The 14833-nt window shown below is 39.7% G+C and overlaps 1 protein-coding gene across 1 annotated transcript; it reads right to left on the reverse strand.

The window, feature by feature from the left end:
• Window positions 1-3474: 3474 nt before the first annotated feature.
• On the reverse strand, window positions 3475-5159 carry LOC108378428 (putative nuclease HARBI1). The gene is made up of 5 exons (XM_017634726.1): window positions 4597-5159; window positions 4444-4542; window positions 4101-4399; window positions 3895-4039; window positions 3475-3812 (listed from the first exon to the last, which is right to left on the reverse strand). Exons 3-5 carry the CDS (start codon window positions 4356-4358, stop codon window positions 3775-3777), a joined length of 441 nt encoding a protein of 146 aa, XP_017490215.1. The 5' UTR covers window positions 4359-4399; window positions 4444-4542; window positions 4597-5159; the 3' UTR covers window positions 3475-3774.
• Between the last annotated feature and the right edge of the window lie 9674 nt (window positions 5160-14833).

Here is a 14833-nt window from a genome sequence, read left to right on the forward strand (position 1 = left end):
CCTGCCAATACCACTTCAAGGCGCCGCCGGAAACCAGAAGGTGAAAGTCCGTGAAAAGCTGGAAGAAAGAGATTTTGTTCTGGTCACGCAGTTTTTCGACGCGGAATAAAAAGCTCTCTACACTCATGCCCTTGCTTGTGCCATCGAACTTAATATGCCACTTCTCAAGATCAATTTTCTTCCACCTCGGTGGCTCACTCGAAACCTGCTCACACCTTCGGCAGTTCCCACTATTACTCTGCTCGTCACCACAAACCCCTGCTTCTTTTGCTCGTCCTCTGTCCTCCGGGTTGATGCCACCGTTGAACGATTGCCCAGTGCTTGAGCGGACGTTTCCATTTCCGTGACTCGACCGCTGAGATTCGCAGCATTCTCTCTCATGTGCCGTACCTCGTTCATGCACTGCGACATCATTTCGTTGTGTTGCATCATCATAGCCGTTAGCCGGCTCAGTTGCTCAATGCTTGTCGCAGTGCTGGCAGGCTCACTCCTCTGAGTTTTTGAACCACCAGCCTCCGAGTCCCTGGGCGGATCGCTCCCCGTGAGGTCAATGCCCCCCATCGCTCCTGGATCTCCGTCTTGGGACATCTGGCACAACAAATCAAATTTTTGGGAAAAACTAAGACTCTCGCTTGATTGCGAAATCGATATCTCGTTAGTGATAGCTACGCGGTTCTGTTGTTCAGATTCGATAGCCCCAAAAACTCTACTAGCGCACCTATTAAAAAAATCGGATGGAATGAAATCCACTGGACGCTCAATTCCTGTCGCTGGGGTACGTGCGTATAGCGCTAGTTTGCACCTTTTACATTAGCAAGGAGTATGCGGCGTATCCCTCGTATGCTAATCCTGGAGGTCCTTTTGCGTTCCTTCTGCTGGCGAACTGAAACACCAAAACATCTTTTTAGCACTTTTCCTAAGGTTTCATAGTTCTGCTTATACATGTTTGCAGGCATACATACATCCGAACATACATATGCATCTACGCATTTACGCTTGCCTGTAAACATGTATCCATGTTAAGTCTAATGCCAGTGGCCCTTTCATTTTTTTTCTTCATTCTATTGAAATATTTAAACTTACCTCCAATTCCAACTTGTTTAGCTCCTCCACTTGAATATGGGGCAAGACTCAAATCGTCGGCGGTATCGCAAACCGCTTTATCACGGCACCGATTCACTTCTTTAAAAAAATTACTTTTCTTTTACTTAGCACTTCCGCACGTTTACTCTTGCTACGACACCGATTTAACCGCTGCCCGTCACCACTATCTTTTGGATGCCGTTTTCCGCCTCCAGGGCCTTTTATAAGGGTGAATTAGCCGAACACTTTTCACTCAAATAAACCGCAATTCGCACCGAAATCCCATTGCCAGTTATCGCATTCACACGCACACACCTACACCACTCATCAGGACACATGTTGCTAGCGCTACATGATGGGCGACTTTTTATACAATGTTGCCGGCATTTATGCGACAGCATGGCTGCTTTGCGTACACACACACACTGACAATCTCCCTTCCGTTCAAGTGCAGGCGTGCGTATCAGGTACTGAAGTGGCGACAATAAGCACAGTAAAATAATATAAAGTGTGCTAGCTAGCAATGATATTCTATTTCGGTACACTTATTTGGTAATTTATTATCATAATTATCATAATTTTTTCTTTCATTTGACAAGTTTTTAGTGAGAACTAACTGATTTGAGAAAAAAAACATGTCAAGAAATTTTTGCCGCTGTGCAAAAGCACACATAACGTTGCAGTACTGATGTTTTCAGTCCCTCGGGATCAGTTCGGACGGTCAAATTGTTCGGCCGAAATCGGTCGGCCTATCGGATGCAATGTGCGCCTAGTGTAATAGTACATAAATAGTGAAATTTTCACATTTAGAATATTTACTAGAGCAAAGAGTTTGGAAGCATATAAAATAAGTTTATTATGTACAGTGTAAATTGCACACAAAAGTCGATGCATCGAAAAAAATACATCGATATATATCGGAAGATCCAACAGCCTAATCATGTATCTCGAAGCGAACGTTCGTTTCGTCTGCCAGACGTTTCGTTCGTGTGTTGGTAGTATGTAAGTCGAAATCGTCTGGCAGCACGAAAACAGCTGATCGTTACGTAGTTTTCGTCTAGTTTGGAATTTTTTAACTTGGTTTAAGGAAATATATTAATATTTATGCTTGTAGCGCTGAAAAAAACTACAACCACTCAATTTGAAGTACTGGTAAAAGAAATGGAGAGAAATCCTGACCTGCCTAGAGGTGTTGCAGTGTTTGGATCTGATCGAGGAAGGGTAGAGGAGCGGTGGGAGGAAATTATGAGGAAAATTAATTCTCATGGTCCACCTACAAGAACGGCCGTCGAATGGAAGAAAGTAAGCATAAGTGCATAAATTGTATGTGGTAGATAAATGCTTTCGCACTATTTCCATTTTACTGACATTGAATTTTATTTTATTTTTATTTTTCAAAATATGGGCTGACTTGAAAAGCCGGACAAAAAAGAAGATTGCCGAAAACACACGAAGCCTTACTGCTACCGGTGGTGGCCCATTCCGTCACTCTCCGCTTTCCGAAATGGAGCAGGCCATAGACAGCCTGGTTTTTATTTCAAGGTCAGCAGCCCCGAGCGGCAGAGTTTTAGGCATTCCTTCGACGGCGACCTCTAACATGTCAAGACATTCGTCGTTGGAGGAAATGCCTGAATCGCCAACACTTGACCAACGAAGGCAACAAACAACCACCCTTCAATCTCCTATAAGGCACAACCAACCACCACCAGTGGGAGTAGTGACTCCCACTACACAGACAACCCGTCCTACACCAACGCACACGTTACGTTCCACTAATAGGAAGCGCACCTTCCAAGAGACAGTGGCTGAATCTGCCAAAGTCCAAGCAGACGCCGCTAAAGTGCAGGCTGAGGCTGCAAAAAAAAATGGCAGAGGCATCAATGCTGCAGGTGGATGCAACAAACAAATTAACTGCTGCAGTGGAACGCCAATCTGCAATTTTTGAAAAATTTTTGGAGTACTTCCGGAATTATTTTTAATACCACTATTGTGAGAGTATTGAAGTGATATTTTGTTTTTTTTTTTGTGTAAATATTTTTTAGATTTAAGTGTGAATTGATATTTTGTTGCATTTACTTAGTTTATATGTAGAGTTAGGATTTAAGACTGAAAAGATATTTTGTTGAATTTTTATGTAAATATTTTATTAATTTTAAGACAAATGAATTTTGCTGGTGTACCTGAAATCTAGACACACATACTTTATAATAAAACTGCGTTTATAACAAACTCTCTGCTATTCTCATTCTAATAAGGGCAGCTGTATTCGAAATGTTACTGTTTTCAAGTTCTTCTTTGTAACTAACAAGATTCTCCATATCTGGGCTCTCCAATGGAATTTGATGTTTGAAAAATATACAAACGTTATGAATAGCACAGCACACATTTACAATTTGGCTGCGTTTCTTTATACATTCCGGATAATCCCATTTCACAGCCGGAATAAACAGAATGCGTTTGAAATATACGTCAACATATCATCAGGAACGTTCTAAAGAATAAATAAACAGAAAAGTTTATACCAAACGTTCAGAATGAATAAAGAAATTCAGCCTTTGTGTAACTTTTTCTGGTGAATAATGTAGCCTTCTCGAGCCAATTATACATCGAAATCGATTTTTCAAAACACCGAAACATCTCTCAATTACATTACGAGCTTTCGAGTGCTTTGTGTTGTAAATTCGTCGAATTTCATGTGCTGCGCTTCTGAATGGCGTCATCAAGTATGGCTGCAAGGGGTAACCAGAATCATCTACAAAAACTTTCATTGTCAGTAATAGTTTGATAGCCTTTTTAAGTTTTAAAACTTACCGAGTAGCCATGTGTTGGATTTTCCATTGTTATAATCAGATTTTAGCTCCTGTTCTGCGTGACTCACATTCCAAACAAATGAATCATGATTCGCCCCTGGATGCCTAGCGTCAACAAATGTGATTACCATGTTGTGATCGCAGATCTGTAAGGAAACTCAGTTTGTGTATATGTATACTTGTAAAGATAGTAAATCATTAACCTACCGCCATTACATTAAGACTGTAAAAACCCTTGCGGTTGAGGTATAAATAGTGGTTGTCACTTCCTGGCGACTTAATACGAACGTGTGTTCCATCAACACAACCAATAACCCCAGGTATTCCGTATTTCTCAAAGAAATATTCTTTAACTGCATTTTCCTCATCGATGTTTCTCCTAAAATTCACCCATTTCTGGCAAAAATGGTCCTCAAAAATATTTAGGCATTCCCTGATCACGTTGGCTGCAGTTGACTGCCCCATCGACGAAATATTTTCGTTACCAACAGATTTTTGGTAACTGCCGGTGGCGAGAAATCTTAAAAAAGTCCCGAGTTTTAGCTGGTGCGATAGGTGGGTGCTTCTATGTGATGGAGCCATGTGCTCTTTTAATTCGTTTAATATGTATTGGAATATTTCTTTATTGATTCGGAAATTTGCAACAAATCTAGAAACGAATACATTGTAGCATACAAAAATGATTTGCTAATCTTGAACTTACTCAGTCTCAGGTAGTTCCATTACATTGGTGTGGTCTCGCAATCTCCTCCTCTGTATCCGCCTTTCCCTTTCTTCGGATTCCTCGGCGTCTATTAGCGCTATAGCAATACATTTATAAAAATTTATTTTCCTTATATTTCTTTCCGCAACACAACCAAAACACTTTTAAGCAAAACCAAAATGTAAACAATTCCGATGTTGCCGATTTAAAATAAAATGCATTGAAATAAGCTATTAGAAATCTAAGAAAAACTCTTTGGAAGTACATCAAAATTTCATCCGGCAACATCATACAACGTAACCGAGACGATTGCAACGTAATCGACGTAAAGACAAGACGAAGACGAACGACAGAGTTACAAAAGCAATCCGTGACGATATCGCCTACAGACGAATCGTTCGTGCGGCCTATCGTTCGAGATACATAATAAGGCTGCCAAAGCATCGGTTTTATTCGATGCATCGAATATCAAACATCGATGTTTCTGATGCATCGATATTTTTTCTGAATCCTTCACTTGACGTTTCCTGCTGTCGAATACGGTCGGTGTTACAGTAGCTACACACGACGAGCATATCCGCGCACATGCGCGGCTTGCGGGTCATGCTCGTCGTTTGTAGCGTGGTTTGCGAGCATCGCATTGGAAACAAAAACAACAACCTCACTTTGTGTTGATGCTTGCAGTGTGCACATCGCGGATAAATGCATCCAAGCCATGTGCGTTAATTGAATTTTTGATAAATGAGGCTAAATTACTATATGTATATGTATGTACATACATATAAGTAAAATATAAATAAATTTAAGTAACACATACATAAAAAACCCTAAGTCATAAGTATTTCAATTGCATCATCCGCGTCTTTCCTTTCCATGTTTACGCTTTGAGTACAAAATCACTTATGAGCCGCTCGCCGTCTGTAGCAAACGACAGCGAGCATGTTGGCGCACATGTGCGCGGATATGCTCGTCGTGTGTAGATACTGTTATGCAGACAAACTTTTGTTTGGCAAATTAAATGGCGGCTGCTTACGGCGCGTTTACATTAGACAATGAAGACAATAAAGAAACACGTATGAGTTGTCAAAACGCTGATAATTGTATCCGTGGCGTAGGCATCCTAACAATAGTTAAGACAATTCATTTTGAGCAAAATGTCGAACGTGAACGTTGAATTATAAGTTGCAGAAATCCGCATTTCGCCCGAGCTATTTAACTTAGGGTTTACACCGGACAATATTGTCAAGACAATTATGTCAAAATTATGTGTTTGTTGTAAACAAGGCGAATTCATATTACAACAAACACATCATTTTGACACAATTGTCTTGACAATATGGTCCGGTGTAAACCCTAAGTAAGCTAAAAACTAAAAAATAATAAAGAAGAGACAAAATTATGGGCTGTTTTTGCTTACGCGTAAAAGCACATTTAGCGCGTTTAGCTCTAAATGCTACTCTAAATGTACATACATACAAAATTCGTCACCTAAATGCAACTAAATGCAACTCCATTTTTGCACTAAGAATCTAAATGCTAAGAGCGACCCTGTGGTCAGTGTTGCCAGGTCTTCGGCATGAGAAAACGTCCCTCTTGGTCTGAAAAAACCTCATTTCGTACCCAAAAACGTCTTTTTCAAATGTATGCACTCAGAATTGTTCTTATTAAACTTTTATTGTATACAAAGGTACACAAGTATATATGTAAGGTATATTAAAATGTCATTTCGACAGAGCACATTTAAAATTCATTGTAAACTGGTTTGAGATCGTTAATATAAAAAAAATTGTATAAATATCGTCGTTTAAAGTACAAAACCGCGTATCGTCATTCTGCAAACCGCGTAACTGACATTGGCTGCCAAAAATTTGATTTGCTCACACAATCTCTTGGCTCAATCCGTATCCATTCGTCCTGAAATATACTAGCCAGAAATGCGATTGCTTTATAAAAAAGAGAACCATTTTGAAATATGAGTGTTTTTACCCTCTAGAAAATAATTTCTACAACTTCACATACGCGGTTTTGCATTTTGTTGATACGCGGTTTTGCACTTTAAACGACGATATGTACACTTGTGATCACCTGATTAAGTCATCAATATTTTGTTCGATTGTGGCTGATTTTCTTTTGTTTATTTAATGTTTATTATTTTTCCATAAAAGCCTAGCTATAAATCCACATTTCAAACTTTGTGCAAAAATTATAAAAAAAATCTGCAAAGTTTCAGCTAGATTTTCAACTTTTTATTCAGATTTTTAAGAATTTTTTTGAGTATGCAGTTTGATAGCCCTTTATTTTCCAGGGTAATAATGTCCAAGTTTTAAATTGCTAAAGAATCGCGTTGATTTTTAATATTTTTTTACTCTTGTAGACATTTGGTTAGGTGGTCGGTTGTTGAAAATGCTAAACTACGTTCTGCTAAGAAGGAGCATAGCAATATTTCAGCCTTTTTTGCGCTCATTGCATTTTCAATGAAGTCTTAAAAAAGTCGCTTACTTTTTTCTAACTTTTTATGCTGCTACAGCTTTTTTGGTGCTTTTGCGAACGTGCGTTTTGCAATAGATGAGCTCTTCCTGATTTGGTTTTTAATGTGCAATTGCAATCATTGCAATAAGCCTCGTAACCTCAAGTGTTTACAAAACCAGCCTTTGAAAGCGGGATCCTTAGTCCCAGAATCAAAAAAAAAAAAATGCGCGCTCGCTTGGTTTGCATCGTATTTAAGTCATTTGCGTCCAATGGATATATACCTTTTGAAGAAACTGCTGCAAAAAACAAAGCTTGTAAAGAGTTATTAAGAAAATAATTCGAAATCAGTTCTACTTACAAGATTTAGTAACAGAGAAAAATTACTGGGAAGTTAAAAAACGTCATTTTTTGCACAAAAAACGTCCGAACGTCAACAAAATACAAACAACTTCCAAATGATGATGGAAATCTGGATCAATTTATGATCAACTCTGATTGTTTTGTTTCCTAATTAAGTGAGGAAATTTTAATTAACATTTAATTTTCGGTTATGGTTAAAACAATTCAAGATTTAAAATTGAATTTTTGGTTTAAAATTTATTTTTTCCTTTTCAGTAGGGTTTTTTGCACATTATCTTTTCCGTGAGAATTGATTGTAATAGATACGGATCTGAATAAGCGACTGGAATACGGCTGTTTGTCAAAAGCATACGATTTCGAACTCGCGTAAATGTACATTTGCTAAATGCGGTAGCATGAACGCTCTTCGAAAACATATGTTCGAAAGTGCTAAATGTTGCATTTTAAATGCAGCAAAAACACACACACATCAGCGTCTCTGGAGTTATTTTAGTTCTTTTGTTATGAATTTCTCTTCTTTCTTGCACAAGACGTCAAAATTATTGTCTGCATGCGTCAAATCATTGTCCGATTTACTGTCTTGAAAATAATCAAGACAGTGATTGAGGCAATTGGAAAAGTATGCATATATTCAGGGCTATCACGGAATCCATCGTAGAAAATCTACGAATCCGAATGCCTGCTACGAATACGAAAAAATTGCTATCACTGAATCCGAGTGAACTCGAAAATATCGTTGCCAGCTTTGAATGCTGATTCGAAATTAGCTAGTGCAAAAGAAATAATAGACATTTACGTATGCCATTTTGCTCACGCTGCCCCAGAAGTCACAATGGCCGAGTGGGCAAAGCACTAGACTGCTAGTTGAGAGATCCGGGTTCGAGTCCGAGTCGTCGGGCAGTGGAGATTTTTTTCTTTTTTTATTTAATTTTTGTTTATTTTTTAATAAATATTTTTTTTTTAGTTTATTTTTAGCTTAGATGTTATTATTTTAAATATAATTTTTTTTTTTAATAAATTTTTATGATATTAAAGTAATTAGGTTTATTTCCTAATAAATTGTTGCTAAACTATTATTTCCTCGATTCATGCAAAATATTAATTCATTAAATAGCGTCTAGCAGGTGAATGCATGTATGTACATATGTATGTATGTATGGCATTGGTATTTTACGTCTACGTTTACACAAATATATGGAATTATATCAAACTATAACAAATTTGGAGTATAATAAATATTTAATATTAAAAATAATGCAGCTTTCGTCCACTATTTTTAAGATTGAGTGATTTTAAATTTTGTTCCGACAGCATAATCTCGTCGTAGAGTATCTGTACGAATCTTCATTACGAACGGATTCAATGAAGGCGCTCTACGAATTTCGAATTTACGTTCGTAGCTATTCGGATTCTATGATAGCACTTTCGTAGATTTCACGAAAATCGAAGCTACGATGGATTCTGTGATAGCCCTGATTAGTGAAAAGGTGTGCATGTATTGTCATGGCAGTATTGCCCGGTGTAAACCCAAAATTAGTTTGCTCTGATGTGGTTACGTCGAGTTACGCACAAGGTTGCACATTAGGTCCATTCCTTATCTTTTCGGACTAAAATCTGAAAAGTGTCAAAATGCAAGAGCTTAAGCAAAATGCGCCCACTAAAAGATAATAACAGGAAAAAGTAAAGAANGCAATTGGAAAAGTATGCATATATTCAGGGCTATCACGGAATCCATCGTAGAAAATCTACGAATCCGAATGCCTGCTACGAANTTAAGCAAAATGCGCCCACTAAAAGATAATAACAGGAAAAAGTAAAGAAAAAGGCAAAAAACCAAATTTTTAGTCCAAAGAATGGCAGCAACAAAACTAACGTCAAATAAGAATAGAAATTATGTACAAAACACATTCACACAAGCACAAGCACAATAAACATTTGGTTGGTTGGTTGGTTGGTAGAAGCGTCGCCGGGGTATGTTCCCAGGACCCAATTAGTGCTGAAAGCACAATTTTGATACGCTTTCTCTGGGACCCCTGATTTTATCTGCTTTCATGATTCGTTGGGTTCGTCAAACCATTTAGATTTACCAATGAATCTATTTAGGTTAGTAATGGTGAATTTGAAAATTTCCCAAAGATTTTGGATGGAAAAACTCCCGAGTGTGATCTGCCTTATTTGTGCCAATGCTGGGCACTCGCAAAGATAGTGAAGGACTGTTTCCTTACTTCCCACAAGATTACAGCTACGGCACCGAGGGTTATACGGAAGGCCCATTCTAGCTGCATGTTCACCAATGGGCCAATGTCCCGTTATCGTGGCTATTAATTTGACTATATCTTTCCTCGACCTCTTGAGAAGTTCTTCTGTCTTTGGCTTGTCCTAGTGCGGCCATATGTACCTCGCAGTTTTGCAGGTTTGAAGGTTGTTCCAACGTGTATCAGCCATACGTGTGAATTGCAGACGCAGTTCCCTTTTGATGAGTCCGAGTGGACAATTTATAGTTTCTGCTTCGGATTCATCCAAAGATGCTTCGCCCTTAGCCAACTCGTCAGCAGATTTCCGTGTATGTTCCTATGGCCGGGAACCCAGCCACTGAGCTTAACGCACATTTGCAATCTCTGACTGTTTTGGATTTTGTTACCGGTGAGGCAAGTACCAGAAGTGCCGCTTGGCTATCTGAGAAAATGTATGCTTTTTGTACACCTACGCAGTTCCTCTCTAGTGCTTTACAGGCCCTTACGATGCCCAGTACTTCCGCTTGGAAGATGCTAGCAAAGTCAGGTAGTCGAAACGACGGAGAGACATTCAGCGTTTCAGAGAACACCCCCGCACCCACACCGCAGTCCATTTTGGTATAGATTTCAGTGGAATTCTCCTCGACTATCCTGCGCCTACTCCAATCCCGTCTTGAAGGAAACTTCACCTGAAAGCTTTTCCTGAAATCTGTCGTAGGAGGTATATAATCTGATTGTTTCCCTGATTCGATAAGCTTGTCAAGAATACCACTATGGCCGTGCTGCAGCGCCCTCCAGCAGCCTGACTCTTTGAGTCTGACTGCCGCAGATGCAGCAGTTTCGCGGATATAGAGTTCTATGGGTAGTTGATGCAGGATTACATTAAGCGCACCAGTTGGACACGACTTAATTGCCCCTGTAGCACCTGCACAAGCTGCTCTTTGTATACTGCCTAATTTCCTGACGTTGTATTGTTTATCTAGTGCTGGCCACCAAACTAACGCTGCATACGTTGGTATTGGTCGTATGATAGCCGTGTACATCCAGAGGACAAGCTTTGTCTTCAATCCACAGTTCCTACTGAATATTCTTTTACATGTATAATAAGTTGTGTAGGCTCTCTCAACCCGCCTCTCTATATTTGTCTTCCAGCTCAGCTTGGTGTCTAATACGACACCCAAGTATTTAGCCTCGAAGGGCAATGTGAGAGACGTTCCATTAAGGGAGGGAAGCATGAATTGTGGTATTTTTGTTTTATTGGTGAACAGCATCAGTTCCGTCTTGCTAGGGTTGATACCCAGTCCACTTTTTGTAGCCCAGGTGTTTAGCCGGAGCAAAGCTCCCTGTAGGATTTCACTAATTGTTGACGGGAAGAGACCTGCTACCGCCACCACTACATCATCTGCATATGCTACTACTTTCACTCCACCTTTGTTGAGATCCAATAGAATGTCGTTCAGTACCACCACCCATAGTAGCGGAGCCAAAACTCCCCCTTGGGGAGTGCCTCTATGTGCATAACGGGATAGCGTGACTGAGCCAATGGTTGAAATTATGATTCTGTTTCTGAGCATTTGTTCGATCCACTCGCATATGTGGTCAGATATTCCCACCTTCACAAGATATCGAACAATTCCTTCGACTGTTATGTTATTGAAGGCCCCCTCTATGTCGAGGAATGCCGCCAAANTGCAGCAGTTTCGCGGATATAGAGTTCTATGGGTAGTTGATGCAGGATTACATTAAGCGCACCAGTTGGACACGACTTAATTGCCCCTGTAGCACCTGCACAAGCTGCTCTTTGTATACTGCCTAATTTCCTGACGTTGTATTGTTTATCTAGTGCTGGCCACCAAACTAACGCTGCATACGTTGGTATTGGTCGTATGATAGCCGTGTACATCCAGAGGACAAGCTTTGTCTTCAATCCACAGTTCCTACTGAATATTCTTTTACATGTATAATAAGTTGTGTAGGCTCTCTCAACCCGCCTCTCTATATTTGTCTTCCAGCTCAGCTTGGTGTCTAATACGACACCCAAGTATTTAGCCTCGAAGGGCAATGTGAGAGACGTTCCATTAAGGGAGGGAAGCATGAATTGTGGTATTTTTGTTTTATTGGTGAACAGCATCAGTTCCGTCTTGCTAGGGTTGATACCCAGTCCACTTTTTGTAGCCCAGGTGTTTAGCCGGAGCAAAGCTCCCTGTAGGATTTCACTAATTGTTGACGGGAAGAGACCTGCTACCGCCACCACTACATCATCTGCATATGCTACTACTTTCACTCCACCTTTGTTGAGATCCAATAGAATGTCGTTCAGTACCACCACCCATAGTAGCGGAGCCAAAACTCCCCCTTGGGGAGTGCCTCTATGTGCATAACGGGATAGCGTGACTGAGCCAATGGTTGAAATTATGATTCTGTTTCTGAGCATTTGTTCGATCCACTCGCATATGTGGTCAGATATTCCCACCTTCACAAGATATCGAACAATTCCTTCGACTGTTATGTTATTGAAGGCCCCCTCTATGTCGAGGAATGCCGCCAAAGTGTACTGCTTTTAATGGAGTGATTTTTCTATGGTGCCCACGACTTCATGAAGGGCAATTTCAGTTGACCTGNACAAGCTTTGTCTTCAATCCACAGTTCCTACTGAATATTCTTTTACATGTATAATAAGTTGTGTAGGCTCTCTCAACCCGCCTCTCTATATTTGTCTTCCAGCTCAGCTTGGTGTCTAATACGACACCCAAGTATTTAGCCTCGAAGGGCAATGTGAGAGACGTTCCATTAAGGGAGGGAAGCATGAATTGTGGTATTTTTGTTTTATTGGTGAACAGCATCAGTTCCGTCTTGCTAGGGTTGATACCCAGTCCACTTTTTGTAGCCCAGGTGTTTAGCCGGAGCAAAGCTCCCTGTAGGATTTCACTAATTGTTGACGGGAAGAGACCTGCTACCGCCACCACTACATCATCTGCATATGCTACTACTTTCACTCCACCTTTGTTGAGATCCAATAGAATGTCGTTCAGTACCACCACCCATAGTAGCGGAGCCAAAACTCCCCCTTGGGGAGTGCCTCTATGTGCATAACGGGATAGCGTGACTGAGCCAATGGTTGAAATTATGATTCTGTTTCTGAGCATTTGTTCGATCCACTCGCATATGTGGTCAGATATTCCCACCTTCACAAGATATCGAACAATTCCTTCGACTGTTATGTTATTGAAGGCCCCCTCTATGTCGAGGAATGCCGCCAAAGTGTACTGCTTTTAATGGAGTGATTTTTCTATGGTGCCCACGACTTCATGAAGGGCAATTTCAGTTGACCTGCCCTTAATGTATGCATGCAATAAACACTTACTATGTCCATTATTTTTTGTCTCCTTCCATTTTCAATTCACTTTTTTACTTTTTAGATTATTACCACTTTTTGTGTATTCTTTAATTTCCGTTAATTTAAATTTAATTGAGTTTGACACTTTTCAAGATTTTGCTAGCAAAAATTCTTCTGGCTAAATCTGACTACTTCGGACTGAAGAGAGTCACTCTCACTGAGTGTTGCTCTCTCATTTTTGCTGTCATTTTCGAGTTAAGGAACGCTTTTTGGACTAAATCTGACTACTTCGGACTTTTTCTGACTATGTCTGGGAGATAAGGAACGCAACTATTGGTTGTGGTTTTTATGGTTATTGCCAAACGAAATGAAAATTGCAGATGTACACATCGTGCAAAACTTTATATTTTTAATAATATTGAATATGCAATTAAGAGTGCCCTAAACTTAGAAGCTCCTACAACATAAATTCAGTCCTCTGTCATTCGGTATCACTGCAATTTTTGTGTATAAAAATAATAACCTACAATTTTGTGTATGGCAACACTAATTTTACAGCAGTTTGACCAAGGCGCATCAATTAGACTGCGTTTATACACGAAAACTTTTGTCGACGCGATTTTTCACATTCCCTTTTGGTGTTGCTCGTTTCATTTACACACGGAGATTTGTGTGTATGCAATTGTTGTTGTCAGCTGTGAACAGCGGTTCAATTTACACAGGCGAACGAGAGCACAAAGCGTGTTGCCCGAGCACGAGCAACTCGGTGCCCCTCTCCTTTCCTCGTCCCGCTCTCTCCAACAAACGTCGAGTTGCGGCAACAAAAATCGCCGTGTGTAAATGAGCACTTACCATGATGCAATAATACAAGGTGATATCGGTTGGCAACTTCTCGCTCTAATTCCGCCATATTGACTGCCTTAGCTGAAACAGTGTTACTTCTTTAACAATTCTTTGCGTAATAATATGGTTGACTTTTTTTTATTTTTTCTCAGTATACACATTTTGTTTTCTCAAAAAGGTATTATATCTTATTTTATTTCATTTCATTGCGAATATACTATAAAAAAGCAAATTTTGTTTAGAAGAAAATATGAAATATATATAATATATTTTCCCCCCAAATGGGGATTAATTTCTTCCCCTTTTTCTTCTCATTCTACTGAGCTAAGGCAGTGTCAAATCGAGCTGTCACAGCTGATACCACCTTGTTTTATTGCATCATGATCAATTACAGGTGATAGCGATAGAAGCTATGCTTCTTCTTAAAGAAAATTCTTAAAAAAAATTGTGAAACCTTTCAGAATTCTATGAAATCCTGGTATGCAGGGTATACATATACATACGAATATGAATAGATAAAGAAGATGTTGATGACACGAGGAGTTCATACCAACGGTAAATGTTGTTTTGTACGATTGCTACAACCTGAATCATGAGTTTGACCAAACAAAATTAGTCCCCTTTCAGACACGTCAAGTCTTGCTTTCAAGTCTGCTCATTCGTAGGCGAAGGAGGTGAGAAGAGAGGGGAAGAGTACAGATACCTCCGTACCGTCAATTCGTTGCAAGTTTTCTTGTCTCTTTTGATCTTTTCGTTGCTTCCCATTTAAAGAACCAAGGACTTGAATTCAATTAAAATTGACGCGTGTGGAAGCAAATAGAAAACACAAAAGAGAATGCGAAAAAAATTGCTTTCAAGACTTGACGTGTCTGAAAGGAGACTTAGTTTTCTGTGAGAGTCGCCAAACTTGCTCTCTCCGAGTTTGCTGCAACAACAATTNGTTTTCTGTGAGAGTCGCCAAACTTGCTCTCTCCGAGTTTGCTGCAACAACAAT

Source organism: Rhagoletis zephyria, unplaced genomic scaffold, assembly GCF_001687245.7.
Source record: "Rhagoletis zephyria isolate East Lansing unplaced genomic scaffold, Rhagoletis_zephyria_1.1 Rzeph_scaffold_14079, whole genome shotgun sequence".
Taxonomy (NCBI): Eukaryota; Metazoa; Arthropoda; class Insecta; order Diptera; family Tephritidae; genus Rhagoletis; species Rhagoletis zephyria.

What these genes read in the sequence shown, in the direction of transcription:
- LOC108378428 (XM_017634726.1), bottom strand. Translation starts at nt 4,358, where the DNA reads ATGGGGCAGTCAACTGCAGCCAACGTGATCAGGGAATGCCTAAATATT. An exon ending in ACAGTCTTAATGTAATGGCG is followed by an intron (nt 4,040 to 4,100) that starts GTAGGTTAATGA and finishes GTTTCCTTACAG; the next exon opens with ATCTGCGATCACAACATGGT. An exon ending in ATCCAACACATGGCTACTCG is followed by an intron (nt 3,813 to 3,894) that starts GTAAGTTTTAAA and finishes TACCCCTTGCAG; the next exon opens with CCATACTTGATGACGCCATT.